This window comes from Prionailurus viverrinus, chromosome E1 (assembly GCF_022837055.1).
Source record: "Prionailurus viverrinus isolate Anna chromosome E1, UM_Priviv_1.0, whole genome shotgun sequence".
In the NCBI taxonomy this organism is placed as follows: domain Eukaryota; kingdom Metazoa; phylum Chordata; class Mammalia; order Carnivora; family Felidae; genus Prionailurus; species Prionailurus viverrinus.
Genome location: NC_062574.1, coordinates 49,940,771 through 49,955,122, shown reverse-complemented (window position 1 = coordinate 49,955,122; position 14,352 = coordinate 49,940,771). Strand labels below are relative to the sequence as shown.

The 14,352-nt window shown below is 62.4% G+C and overlaps 1 protein-coding gene across 1 annotated transcript; it reads left to right on the top strand.

Annotated features, from left to right (window-relative positions):
• The first annotated feature begins 4,805 nt into the window (after positions 1-4,805).
• On the top strand, positions 4,806-13,791 carry LGALS3BP (galectin 3 binding protein). The gene is made up of 6 exons (XM_047833682.1): positions 4,806-4,959; positions 6,337-6,411; positions 7,380-7,571; positions 8,148-8,279; positions 9,505-9,763; positions 12,395-13,791. The coding sequence occupies exons 2-6, from the start codon at positions 6,360-6,362 to the stop codon at positions 13,446-13,448; spliced, it is 1,689 nt and encodes a 562-aa protein (XP_047689638.1). The 5' UTR covers positions 4,806-4,959; positions 6,337-6,359; the 3' UTR covers positions 13,449-13,791.
• The last annotated feature ends 561 nt before the right edge of the window (positions 13,792-14,352 follow it).

Below are 14,352 nucleotides of genomic sequence, written 5' to 3'. Positions count from 1 at the left end.
CCCTCGGCCCTTCTGGCCTGAGAGTGGTCCACACTCCAGGAACCACTCTACCCCTCGTGATGTCCCTACCCCTGCTCACTCACACCTCGCAGGTCGTCCCTTCTTTAAAGCCTCCGTCGGTGACCCCCGTTTGGAGCCATCTGTTTCCTACTGGGAGCCTGACCATCAGATACCGCAGGGAGGTCAGGGAAGAAGGGCCGCAGAGGGTCCGTGGACTGAACCACAGGGAGGACCCGGTGTTCTTGGCAGTCCTCCGGAGAACAGCTCCAGGAGGGCCGCGAGGGGGAAGCCGGAGGGCGTCGGCCTGAGATGGAACCGGACAAGGAGTCATCTCTTTGAGAAGCTCCAGATACCGCGGGGTCTGGGCTCACACCCTCCTCACACGCGTGGTGACTGTGGCCTGCTGGCTGCTCTCTGTGTTCAGGGTATAATTCATCAGCAAAAGGAGAGCTCCCAAGCACCGTCTTGGAACGGAGTGAAAACAAGTGAGATTAATCTCTTCCCAAGCGTGAATCCTGTCCTATGCACTTTAAATTGGTGAGTTTCAAGGTAAATCGTATCTTAATAAAATCGTGTAAAAGATGCGACTCAAAAGCCTTCACGCCAAGAAGATTCCAAGGCCACGTGGTCTTACTGGTGAATTGCCCCAAAGATTTAAGGAAGAAACAATACCAAGCCAACACAAAACCTTCCATGATTTGGGAAATCGAGAACACGTCCTGACTGATTTTCTGAGGGCTCCACTATCCTGATACCAAAACCAGACACATCTTTTACAAGAAACGACAGATACAGACCAGCATCCCTCATGAACAAAGACGCAGAAGTCTTTGATGAAAATCTAGCCAGTTGAATCCAGCTGTATATCAAAGCGGAAGTAATTCACGAGAGCGTGTGTTTTATTCCAGGAAGGCAAGGTTGGTTGAATAGTCAAAACGTAACATAATCCACCGCGTTGCCCGAGTACAAAGGAAAAATCCTATAATTGTCTCAAAAGACACAGAAAAAGGTTTGGACAAAATTCAACACCTGTTCATGATTTTAAAACAAACAAAACTCTTAGCAAACCAGGCATAAGAGGAACGTCACTCATCACTTGATAAAGGGCACTTGCCGTAAACCTACAGCGAGCATCATACTTTGTGCTGAAAGACCGAAGGTCTTCCCCCCCCCCCCCCGCCAAGGCTGGGAACGAGGTAAGAATGTCCCCCCAACAACCTAGTTTCTTATGTTGGAGCCATTTTAAACCAAAACTCGCACAGAAGTTGCAAAACTAGCACGGTGCCTTCGCACAGCCTTCTCTGGTGCTAACAGCTTCCGGTTTTCACGAGCGTAAGCGCAGTGATCAGACGCGGGAAACTGACCTTGGTTTCCTCACTTTGATTCACAATCATCCAATGGGGTGTCCCAGAGCGTGCAACTGGGCAAGGAAAAGAAAGTAAAAGAGAGTAAAACTATCTTTATTTGCCAGAGACAAGATCAACGGGGCGGGAAAGCGTAAGAAGCCTTCAGAAAACAGCTACCAAAACTGAAGAGTTGAGCTTAGCAGAGCTGAAGGACAGATGGCACACATACAGAAATTCACTTGTTTCTGCGTAGCTGACGTGAACAATGGGAAACCCTGTGTAGTAGTTAAAACCTGGGAATGACCCAAATGTCCATCGGTGCACGTAAACGCTTACGCAAGTTGCAGTCTGTCCCCGTGGGGCACGACTATTCAGGAAAAAAGTGAGCCGAGAGCTGGTATTCGCATGTGGCACGAATGAGTCTCAAAAGCCTCGTGCTAAGTAAAGGCGACCAGATGCAGAACATCACACGTTGTACGTTTCTGTTTCTATGAAACTCTAGGACACGCAAAACACATCGGTAGTTGCCAGGGACGGGGGCTGGCGGAGGGGACTGACCGCAGAGGGGCATAAGGAACGTTTGAGGATGATGAGAATGTTCTGTAGATTATGGTCATGGTTGCCATTTGCACACCCCTGTCAAAACTCGTTAACGCATTTTAAGGAGTGCATTTTAACGTATGTAAATCATATCTCAAGAGAGCAGGGGGGAGGGGCAGAGGGCGAGAGACCGACTCTTAAGCAGGGTCCACGCTCAGCGTGGAGCCCCACGTAGGGCTCGATCCCATGACCCCGCGATCGTGACCTGGGCTGAACTCAAGAGTTGGACGCGCAGCCGGCTGAGCCATCAAGGCGTCCTGAGCCAATTTTTTTAAAAAAAGAAAAAGTGGGGGTTTGAATCCCAGCTCCTTCCCTTCTTGCTGCGCAGACGGGCGCATTTTGCCTCCCTCGCCTCTGTTTTCTCATCTGCAAAGGGAACCCCCTTTGCAGATACCACCCACGGGGGTTTGGGTAGCAAGTGGGCCGAGGCCCGTGCGAAAGGTCTATGGTAGACCCCCGCAGGAGCCTCCGGGGCCAGTTTCTGCGCTCGGCGTGCAGGTGGGGGAGACGCAGGAAAGAATACCCTATGAGCCGGCCAAGGGTCCTCGCCTCCGAAAACCCCCAGGCCTCTCCCTGCCGTGTTGGCAGTGGCTTCCTGGTGACAGCAGCCGGACCGTCGTCTGCGGTGCCCGGGGCTTTCTGTCCTACCGTCACGGAGTCCCTCCTCACCGGACCAGGCCCTCTCAAGCTCGGTTCCGCCTGGAGGGCCCCGGGGGAGCCCACACCCCGCACCCGGATTCCATGCAGAGGCCTTGGGCTCACACCTTCCTTGCCCGAACACGAAGGACTTTCCAGGACCGTGGGGCTAAAGATTCAGCAACTTGAGTGGGAAACCGTGCCACCGTGAAAATGAGGCCAAGGAAACCTCGGTGAGAATGGAGGGGGGCGGCGGGCGGGGGGGCTCTCACCCCCAGCCCTGGTTGACCACCGCAGACCCGGCAGGAAGAGACCGAGTCACTGTCCCACCTGGAGGAAGGAGGGTTTCTTCCTCCCCGCGCTGCAGCTCAGCCACTGGGAAGCCACTTACGCCACCTCCCAGTGTCCCCCAGGGGCCTTTCTGTTTATAACAGCCCCCCCCTTTCCTCTAAAACTGAGCCCCTTCTTCCTTGCCCGGTGGAGTTGCCGGAGCCTGCTTGCTCCGGGTAGCAACTCTTAGCTCTTCGTCAACAAACTGGTTTTTGCTGGTAAGATAGCTGGCCGTTTTATGTTTAAGGGTAACGCCACCACCACCTCCCAAAGGACTTCCTTCGTACTCTCTTCCTGACGGGCGGCTTGTGTGGGCAGAAATCGTGGAGACTGTGAGAAGGGGGGGTCCTGGGGGTTCTGCACCAACGAAGCTGAAGCCCCTTCGTCTGGATGGGATTTTGAAACTCACCACGGTCTCTCCTGCCAGCTCTGTTTCCAGATGCTTCTCCCCCTGGATATCTGGTTTCTCTGGAGGGAGCTGGAGGAGCCACACAGCTCCCTGAAACCTCACCTCATGGGCAAACAGCCATTCAGGGCTTGACCTCGGCGCGCCTTCCTGGGATCGCAGTGCCAGGGAACCCGTGTGTCTCAGCCCTGGCCGCCACGGCAGCCACCTGGAGGGCTTTACGTTGCCGATGCCTGTCCCCACCCCGGAGATCGTGACGGAGTGGGCCTGCACACCAGGAGTTTGTAAAGCTCCCGGGTGACTGTCATGTGCAGACCAGGCTGCGAGCCACTAGGCTGGGGAGACCTGGGGACATTCCAAGGGACAAATCATCCAGAACCGTGGCATGCAGGTGACAAAAACAAAAGAGGGTGTTCATTGCCTCATTTAACCGCGAATCCCAGGGCGTGACCTTGGCAGCTGGACCCAGGGGCTCGGACCACAGCCTCGAGACCTACGGCCTCCAGGTCTCAGCTCCACACACACACACACCCACCCTCAGATGGGCTCTCCCCGGGGCATCCGCAGCCTCCGGGCACACGCACCCTACAGGGACCCTCCCTGAGGCCGAAGCTGACCCCCACTGGGCCGGCCGCCCTCATGGCCTGTCTCTGACACCATCCCTGTGGCAAGGGGCCTGCAGGGCCCTGAGCTGCCAGGTCTGGGTCAGACTCCGGGGGAGCCTGGGCCCCCAGACAGCCTGGGAGTGGGAGCCGGTGCCTTCCCGAGGGAAAACTGCAGTGCTGCTTTCTGTTGGGGGGGGGGGAGGGGGGGGAGGGGGGAGAGATGGCTGTGTGGGGGGGGGGGCTCCGCAATTTACACCCGCCCTGCAGGGGTGAGACGCTGGGAGAACAGCCCTTATCGGGGGTGGGTGGTGTGCCCCCTGGAGGTCACTTGCTGGCTGCGTACTTGGCCGTGCTGTCTCGCGTCTCCGAGCCCCCGCTCGTCTCCGAGCCCCCGCTCGCCTGTCCGGGGATGACTCCGTGCAGCCTCGCGGAGGGCCTCTCAGTGACGTCAGGCTTGCCGCACTCTCAGCGCTGGGTGACGCTCGGTGAGCGGCCGTCCCGGCGGTGGCTACCCTGCCGGCCACGTGCCAGACCCAGGATACGGCCCGGAGCGTTCAGCGCGAGCCCAGGCCACACTGGCAGGTGCGGCCCCAGCCTGTCTGTTCCCACCCCCTGCTCTTCTTCCCGGCTCCCCCTCCCCCACTCTCCTCCCTCTCCCCCTCCCCGCCACCGCCGCCCTCCCCCAGCGCCAGCCCTTGGGGCCAGTCCAGCTTGGAAGGTTGTTTACAATCAAGCCTAGCTGCCGCTGTGGGCAGGCCGCCTCGCCCGGGTTATCAAGTCAGTTAGACTGCCCCCGTGAGGTCCAACATCTGCAGCCAGAGCTGAGAGGAGGGAGGGGACCAGGGAGCCTTGGGCCGGCAGCCAGTCCCAGAAGAGACCCAGGTCAGGTGGTTTCTAGAAATCGAAACTCCACTGTTTTCTGTGGCGTTTCCTGGGACCAGCATGCCCCGCTTCACACTGGGTTTTCTGGGTTGAAGAGGGGATCCTGCAGCAGGTAGGCAAGAGGATCCAGGGCAGCCATCAGTAGTGGCCTCAGGTAAGCTCATGCCTCTTGTTCTCAGGTGGGTGTCCCTCTCACTAACCAATGTAATCTGGTGGGTACAGTCTCCCTTTGGGTACCCAGCTGGGATCTGGTGCTCTCCCTCAGCCCAGAAACCATCATTGCCGCTCCCAGATCCACAGGGTCTCTATGTACAGTTGTCCAAGTGGTTCACTGCACAAGGACAAAGGGCAAAGAGGCTTGGAATTCAGCCCAGTGCCCTCTCACCAGTTGGTGTATTCCAGCCCAGGCCTATACCTATCCCAAGAAAGAGTATCTTTTTTCTAATTTGCAAAGGTCAGGCAGCCTTATCCCAATTTCCCATGTGAGGGAGTCAGGCTACAGCAGGTGGCCATGACCACCCCAAGGGCAGCCATATCTGCATACCACGTACCGGGTGCTTGATCGGCCACTGTTAATGCACAACTGGGTGCTGCCTCAGGGTCACCAGCCCTGAACTTGTAGGGGTGCCCACAATGGCGGCCTCGTTGCCCACTTGCTGGGCCCGGGAGTGGCGTGTGGCCACGGGATTGTCACCGAGACAGAGAGACGATGACTGGTTCCCCCACAGCCGGGGCCTGGCGGGCAGAGGCAGGTGAGGGGCAGAGGCTGGGATTAAGGCGAAAACCGAGCCCCAAGAATTGCAGAGAAGCAAGGACTCCAGGCGGACGTTGGAAGAGCTGCGCCCCCCAGGCTGGCTGTGTAGTCTCGGTGGCCCGAGCCTCTCCGCGCCTGTGTCTTGGGGACACTAACCTCAGAGGTGGCAGCACCAGGTCCACCGCTCAGCATCTCGCCCCCAGCCTGCTCCCCCGGCCCCCATCTCGTCCGCACCCCCACCCCCACCCCCACCCCCACCCCCACCCAGCTGCAGCCAGTCCCAGGCCTCAGCCCTGACTCCCCCTCCCAGCCACTGTCTCTGGCCCTGTCTGTCGCTCCTGCCTGGATTTCTGAGGACCTCCCGGCGTGTCCCCTCCCTTCGGGGGCCCACAGAGAGCTCTCAGGCACGCCCACAGGAGTCCAGCTGCCAAAAATAAAGCCCTACCTTCAGCAAGGCCCACCAGGCCTCTGGGGATCTGGGCTCTGCACCCTCTACAGCCTTGCCCAGGGCCTGGTTTTCGGAGATGGGCTTTAGTGCCCGCTGTCCTGCTGCTTAGAGACCTCCACCAGTTCCCCCCACCCTTCGTCTGGGCAAGTCTCACTCCCTCCTAACGTGCCGAGGACCACCCCTCGGGGGAGGGGCTCCCGCTGGGGGGGGGGGGGCACCTGTCACACTCACAGCTGAGAGCAGGGACACCACACGTAGGGTCTGAAGGATCCTGGTCCCAAGGGCTGCCCAGCTCTGCCCTCTGACTCTTCCGCTTCCTTCCACCGCAGGACGGGGGCCTCCCAGGAGAGCCATGGCCCTCCCACGACTCCTCTGGATGTGGCTGCTGGTTGCAGGGACCCAAGGTGAGCTGAGCCCCAGGAATGCCCAAAGCGGCCATCTGAGGGGCCACTGCTCCGCCTTCTGTGGGGCTGACCCCTCCTTGCGGAAAATCTAGGCAATGTTCTGCCTGGGTCACCGGGGTCAGCCCGGGTTCTCTCCTGCCTAGAGCCCTGGTGATCCCCAGTGACAGTGGCTTATAGGTTCTGGGGGGACACCAAGGGATTCTCCGTTTCATCCAGTGGGACCCGGAGGGACTGAGCACTGGGAGCCCATCACACAGGCCGAATGCTGGGAGTTGGGGGTGGGGTCACGAATCAGTGCCCTGTGGACCCAGTCAGACTTCAGAGTTCTGGATGCCTGTCTTCAGAAGTGTTCTCAGGAGGCCCTTCCTTGTCCTGGTGACCCCATGGAGGCCTGCTGCACCCCCAACTGAGAACTACCCTTTGACATGGCACCCAGCTCCTGCCTGACCCTGTCCCAGAACAGCCCCACTTTCTCTCTGCACCTGGCGTTTCCTGCCAATGTTTCTGGGGGGGGTCGCTGGGCCTGCCACTCCTGGACTCCCCCCCCCACCCTCCTAGGGGTCCGTGCTGTAGTGCACAGGCAGCATCCCCGAGCCCCAGACGCCCTCAGGGGGGGTCACATAGGCCCCTCCTCCTCCATTCTGGCCCCCGGGGTCCCGCCTCCCCCGTTCTCAGGCTTTAGGGTCCCAGCTGCCCCTCCTGCCCCTTCTCTACCAACAGAGGAAGGACTCAGACCTCAAAAATAAGAGGCGTTTTACCTCCTGGGGGGGGCATGTCCTCTACCCCTCCCCTATAGGTGAACCCCTCGACGATGGATGGAGGGCTTTAAAGTTCGTTGCACAGCAGGCACCCCGCCCTGGGGGGAACTGACAAGTGGTCCTCGGGGAGGGGGGGGCAGGGCGCCCGGATAGGGAGGGAGGTGGGCCTTCCTCCCTGCTGACCTTTCTGTTCCCTTGGGGACCCTGTAGGTGTGAAAGATGGCGACATGCGCCTGGCCGACGGGGACAGCACCAATGAGGGCCGCGTGGAGATCTTCTACAGAGGCCAGTGGGGGACGGTGTGTGACAACCTATGGGACCTGACGGACGCCAGCGTCGTCTGCCGGGCCCTGGGCTTTGAGAACGCCACCAAGGCTCTGGGCAGAGCCGCCTTCGGGCCAGGTAGGCCTGCTGATCCCCAGGTCCCAGAGCTGGGACCGGCTGCCGGCGAAGGGCCGGGCCTCCTCACTCAGCTTTGGCCAACACTTAAAGCAGTGCTAACACCCGAGCTGGCCAGGGGCACTCACACTGGCCTTGCCGGCAGCCAGTCCCTCAGGCCCTGGGAACCATACCTTCCTGAACCATCCCCCCCACCCCCGGGGGGGGGGGGGGCACGTCTGTGCACAGGACCGTTTCCACTGACAGGGCCCGTGATTCTGAAGAAAGGGAAATAATCCAACTATCCAGAGGCGGGGGTCGGGTAGAGATGATGGCTAGTTTGTGGCGCCACCGGAATAACCCCGAACCCGCACTCGGATCGCCGCCAGGTCACACCTGGGGACAGACCCCGCAGGGCAGCGTGAGGGACAAGGGGCCGCCGGCATGGAGCGGGAGGGCTGCCCGGGGCTCCCGTCGCCGCAGTAAACGCCTCTGCAGTCGGCAGTTCTGGGGGAGCAGCAGCCCTGTCCACGCCCCCCCCCCCCCCCCCCCCCCGCGGAGGGCGCCCGCACCCCCAGCCCCGCCCTTGTGTGCCTGCAGGCGCGGGCCCTATCATGCTGGACGAGGTGGAGTGCACGGGGACAGAGTCGTCGCTGGCCGAGTGCACGTCCCTGGGCTGGCTGAGGAGCAACTGCAGGCACAATCAGGACGCCGGCGTGATCTGCACCAACGGTGAGCCCCGCGCGCCGCACGCCCGCCCTCGCCCTCCCCCTCCCCTGCACCGCCCGCACCCTCCCTGCGCACCGCACGCCCTGCCCCGCCCCGCCCCGCCCCGCCCCGCCCTGCCCCGCTGCACGCCTGTCCCGGAGGGAGGGGCTCGGGAGAGCCTCTAGAGCAGCACCACGCCCCAAGCGATGCCCCATTCCCCATGGCCCTTCGCCCCCTTCGCCAGGCTGCTCAGAAATGCTCCCTTTAACCGGGTCCGTGGGCAAGAGCCGCCTGCCCCCTGCACGGGACACCTGCGTGCTGCAGGCTTGCGTCTCGAAGCCTTTTACTTTCCTTGGTCCTCCGTCGGCGACACGGAAGGAGCGCCCGCGTGCCTGGACGGCAAGCCCTAAACCCTGCCCCCGTGGCTCCCGCCCCTCTGGCCTCCCTTCCCCCTCCCCCTGCACCAGCACTCGGGCTGGCCTCTCTGGGCCACTCTGCGTTCTTCAGTCCCCGATTCCTATCTTTCTTCTTCTTCCTGGGCTTCACACGGGGCCTGGGGACCTGGGCAGCCCCCCCAGGCTTGGGGACGGAGCGATAGAGCCACCCCGTGGAGGGCTCCCTGGGAGCGGGGCGCGGGGGGGCCAGGCAGGGAGCCGGTGGTGACCGTGGGGGCGGAGGAATGCGGGGCTGGACCCGCTTGGCTGACTTGTGACCCATTTGTGAAAACGAAAGAACAGGTGGGATTTTTGTTCCCAGTTAGGCTTTGGGGGTGTCGGGACAGGGGTACATCACCCCCAGCACCACCTCGGGGCTGGGGGGGGGGGCTTCAAGTGGCTTCTCTAGGCCCCTGTTCCCTGAAGGAGGCTGCTAGGGACCCCATGGCTCTGAACTGAGTTTCTGTAAGACTCTCCCTCCTCAGACGGTCCAGCCAGGGAAAGGGTCTGGGTTTTAGAAGGCACCACCTGGGTGACTGCTTGAGCAGCTGGGATTTTAAAGGGGGGGGGGGGGGCGGGGGCGCTGGACGTAGGGGGAGGTGCTGCCCGAATGTGGGGGAGCAGAGGAGCTAACTGGGGTGTCCCACAGGGGTGGGGAGGCTCTGCACCACAGAAGGGGACAGCACCCCGTCTCCCCCGGAGTCTTCCTGAGTAGATAAGGCGAGGAGGAGGCCGAGTCCAGGAGGCAGAAGTGCTCTTGGGTGACGGCCCCTGGCCCTTCTTGCTAACAGTGTGCTCCCCTCCGCCCCTTTTAGAAACCCGCGGTGCCCACACCCTTGACCTGTCGGATGAGCTCCCTGCGGCTCTCGAGTGGATCTTTGACAGCCAGAGGGGCTGTGACCTGTCCATCAGGGTGAGGGTGAAGGACGACGAGGAGGAGGGCCTAGACGTGTGCGGCCACAGGCTGATCCTGTCAACCAACCCCGAGGCCGAGGCCCTGTGGAAGGAGCCTGGCCCCACCGTCACCATGGAGGTGGACGCAGAGTGCCTGCCTGTCATCAGAGACTTTATCAGGTGACCATCCTCGGGACGGGGGGTACCAGGGCCTGGGCAGGGTCCCCAGGGCTCTCCCACCTCCCTCCGGCGGCAAACCTCAGGGGCTACGGCACCGACCTCACGGGTGCTTCCGCAAGCACGTGCGTGGGCACGACACAACACACACTCACACCCGCGTGTGCCCCCACATATCCGCATGGTCTTCAACAGGCACGCCCACACCCTCACGTGGACACACGTGTGCTTGCACACGCTCGGGCTCACAGTTGTGTGCGTCCCACCCTCTCGCGTGCACACGCACACTCTTGTGCGCACACACAGTTGCACACTCTACACTCACACACACACACACACACACACACACAAATACCGACTTTCACAAAACACTGTATAAAAAATCTCCCAGCAGTCGCCGCCGTTAGAAGAGGCATCAAACCCTCTGTGGGTCACAAGTCCACCGGGTCCAAGACCTGGACCGGTTTGGTGAGAGGTCGCTGGAGGGGCCTGGGGCAGAGCTGGGAAGGGGTCCCGCACAGCAGAGGCCGCCGGTCTGGGCCACGGCCTCCGCCGAGGCCCAGTCGTGTGTGTGTTCGAGGAGGAGTCAGGTGGTCCAGAAGCACACACACCTATCTCTGAGGTCACGTGAGGTCACGGCCCAAGATTTGCAAGAAACTTAAACGTAGTTCCGAACTCACCCTCCTCCCCGTCTCGCTCTGACCTTGGCTTGTGTGGAAGGTGGAGCGCTTGTGACCCCAGACCCGTCGGGGAGTCTCCCCCGCCCGTGAGCCGGCGCCCCAGCTGGGGACACGGAGACACCAGGGGCCCGCCTCTCCGGGTCCTGGGCCGACCCTCCCGCCAGGCCGCCCTGCCGGGGCCCCCAGGGGCTTGTGCTCCGAAAGCACGTATTTAAAAAGAGCTGCTCCTTCTCCTTCTCCGGACCTAAAGCTCTATGTAGCTGCGAGCGACAGTGAAGAGAAAACAACAAATGTTGGCAATTAAGACAGATTGAAACGGTTTCTTTCCGGCTGCCCTGTGCTGCACCGCCCCCCGCAATGGGACCCTCTCTATGAGAACCAGGCAGGCGCCCTTCCCCCCCCACTGCTGCCCTGTGCCCCCCGCCCAGTGGGACCATCTCTACGATCCGTTCGAGAACCAGGCAGGCACCCTTCCCCGGCTTCCCAGGCCCAGCTGGAATCACACCCTTGGTCAGAGCTCAGGATTCTGGAGCAGTGGTGATGCCCCCTGTCTCTTTCCTTCTCTCTCTGTCTCTTCCCTTTTCTCTCCGTCTCTGTCTCTGTGCCCTCGCCAAAGGCAGAAAGGCTACAGCGAGCTGGATGCCCCTGGCCTCCGGACCCCGTCCGGCCCCGGGAAGGCCTCAGGAGACCTGATCCCCATCGAGGGCAGAGACTCCCCCCATTCCTCTGCCCGGGGCCCCCTGATGCCCGGGGCCTCCTCACCAGTTCCCGTGGTTTCTGAGGGTCACCGACGCTCCCCGTCCTTGTTCGAGTCTGCCTCTCAGGGGCAGGCCGAGGGACGACTGGGACCCCCCTCCTCACACCGGGGCCCACCTGAGGCTGAGGTGGGCAGTGACCGGCGGCCTGGGAACCTCCCGCTCCGGCCTGAAATGAGAATTGGGAGGGGTGGTAGCCACAGTCCCTCCCCCCCTTTTGCCAACGCACCTGCGGGGCCTACCACCAAAGAGGCCGTGCTCGGGAGGTGTGCGCCCCAGTGCCCTGCCACTGCCCCAGGGCGAGGCTTCAGTGATTCGGGCAGATACCCAGCTGGTGGGTGGCCGGCCAGCGGGAAGATGCCCTCTTCCCCCTGAGAGTTCCTGTCGCCAGCAGGAATCACACATTAGGCTCCGAGAGTAGCGAGTGCAGGAAGGGACAAGGAGGGGAAGACCCACGTCTGCCACCGTCACTGGGCACAGGGTCTCCTCCCAAGGGACCCCACCCACCCCATCCCGGGAGAGGACGGCAGGCCTAGCCCAGCATTGCCTTCTAGGCAGACCCCTTCCACACCTGTTCTCAGCCAGCACAGCGGGTCCTGGTGGCACCCCGAGTCACAGAGCCAATCATAGGTTGGGTGCCACCGGCATGGGCTCCCCATCAGCAGGGGAAGCAGACAGGGAGCAACCAGGGGTGATGCCCGTGTCACGGGGGCAGGAGACGGGTGCTGGGGACAGAGGAGCACTGACAGGCACCCAGCAAGGGACCGAAGGGGCCCTGGCCCGGGCTGTGACGGCAGGAAGGAAGGGGTAGTGTAGTCCTGATGCCCGAGGTGGCCAGCAGGTCCTGGTGCCCAGGACACCAGAGGGTGATGACCGTGACGGCGGAGGCAGAGCACAGAGGCTGCTGGTGCTGCCTCCGTCGCAGGTGAGGGACGGAGCGTCGTGCTTGGGGACCCTGGGATCTGCCCGCTTGTCAGATCTGAGCAGATGTGAGATTGGACTGTGGGTTGGCCCGAAAGAGAAGTCCGTGGGGCACCGAACGCCTCTCGAAACGGGGCACCGCCGGGGGTGTCTGTGGGTCGGCGGCAAACACGGGATAGACGGTGATGTCAGAGAGGCAGGCCCGGCACACGCCCGGCCCCCTGTTGTCCCGCAGGGGCAGGGGTGCCCGGCTGGTCAGCGCTCGCTCCCCTCCCCAGGTACTTCTACTCCCGAAGGTTGGACGTCTCCCTGACGTCGGTGAAGTGCTTCCACAAGCTCGCCTCCGCCTACGGGGCCTGGCGGCTGCAGAGTTTCTGCGCGAGCCTCTTTGCCATCCTCCTCCCCGAGGACGCCTCCTTCCAGACGCCCCTGGACCTCTATGCCTATGCACTGGCCACCCGGGACCCCATGCTGGAGGAGCTCTGCGTGCGGTTCCTGGCCTGGAACTTCGAGGCCCTGACGCAGGCCGAGGCCTGGCCGAGCGTCCCCACGGCCCTGCTGCGAGTCCTGCTCTCCAGGAGCGACCTGGCCGTGCGCAGCGAGCTGGCCCTGCTGATGGCCGTGGACGCGTGGAGCCGGGAGAAGCAGCCCTCCCACGGGGAGGTGGAAGGCCTTCTGGACGAGATCCGGTTCCCCATGATGCTGCCCGAGACCCTGTTCGAGCTGCAGTTTAACCTGTCCCTGTACCGGGGTCACGAGGCACTCTTCCAGAAGAAGACTCTGCAGGCGCTGGAGTTCCACACCGTGCCCTTCCGGCTGCTGGCCCAGTACAGAGGCCTGAACCTCAGCGACGACGCCTACCAGCCCCGGCTGTATACCTCGCCCACCTGGAGTGCCAACATCTCGGGCGATTCCCAGGCCTCGTCCGGCTACCCGTACGCTCCAAGCTGGTCCTTCCAGACCCCACAGCACCCCAGCTTCCTGTTCCAGAACAAGCTCGTGTCCTGGTCGCTCCTGTACCTTCCCACCGTCCAGAGCTGCTGGGACTACCGGTTCTCGTGCACCGCGGACGAGGTCCCCCTCCTGGGCCTCTCCAAGTCCACCTACTCGGATCCCACCATCGGCTACCAAAGCCAGGCTCTGATGCTCTGCGAGGGGCGCTTCGTGGCCGACGTCACCGACTTCCTGGGACAGAAGGCCCCGATCCCCGACGCCCTGGGCACCAACAGCTCCAGGAGCGCCTCCCTCTTCCCCTGCCCGGAAGGGTCCTTCACCAGCTTCCAAGCGGTCATCCGCCCCTTCTACCTGACCAACTCCTCCGACGTGAACTAGGCGCAGGCGAGCCCCGAGAGGCCAGGCGCCTCCCAGTCCGCCGCAGGCTTGCCGTGGCTGGCCGCCTCCTGTCTGCAGCCACCCGCCACACCGGCCACCAGAGGGCCCTCGCGCTTTCACTGATGTCTCTGAGCTTAGAGAAAGTACTGGAAGGTTTCAACTAACGTTCACCACCCGGCACAGAAGTCCCAGTTCCACCCCCACCGCCCGGCTGGTTTCCAGGTCGAGAAGCAGCCGGACCCGGGAGGGGCAGCGGCTGGACTTTCCACCCGGCCTTTCTCTTTCCCGGTCGGGTCCTGTGCCGTCCCTCGCCCGAGATCATTAAAATTGCACTGATTGCCCAGTTCCCGCGTTGGTGCCCAGAGTCACGCGTCCATTCTGCGCTCGGACGTTGGGTGTGCTGGGTCCTGGGGCTCAGAATGAGCAGACACAGCCCCTGTCCTCGTGAAGCTGCGACCCGCTTGGTGGGGTGGGCGGGGCAACACCCCCCCCCCCCCCCCCCCCCGGCGTCATCGCAGTGGGGATGGCAGGTGATGGAAAGCAGAGGGTGCGCAGGGCGGCGGGCTGTGGAGAAACGAGAGCCCGGGGCATATGGAAAATGGGGCGGGGGGCGGTGAGCCCCGGGGAGAAGGAGCGGCGCCCCGCGACCCCGTGCCTCCGCGAACTCTCGCGCATGCACACAGGGATGCGGACGCGGATTCTCCTGCAGCCAGGCTCCCGGGAATTGGAAACCACCGTCATGCACGTCAGGAAGGGGCCAGAGCCCCGATAAAGGACCCCCACGACGGGGTGGGCGGGACAGAAAGACGTGCTGGAGCGACCCTGGGCCACCCACGCAGTCTAAGCGAGGGCAGGGGACTGAGCCTGGGGTCCCGTGGGGACTTACCCTGGGTTCGGGGTGCTC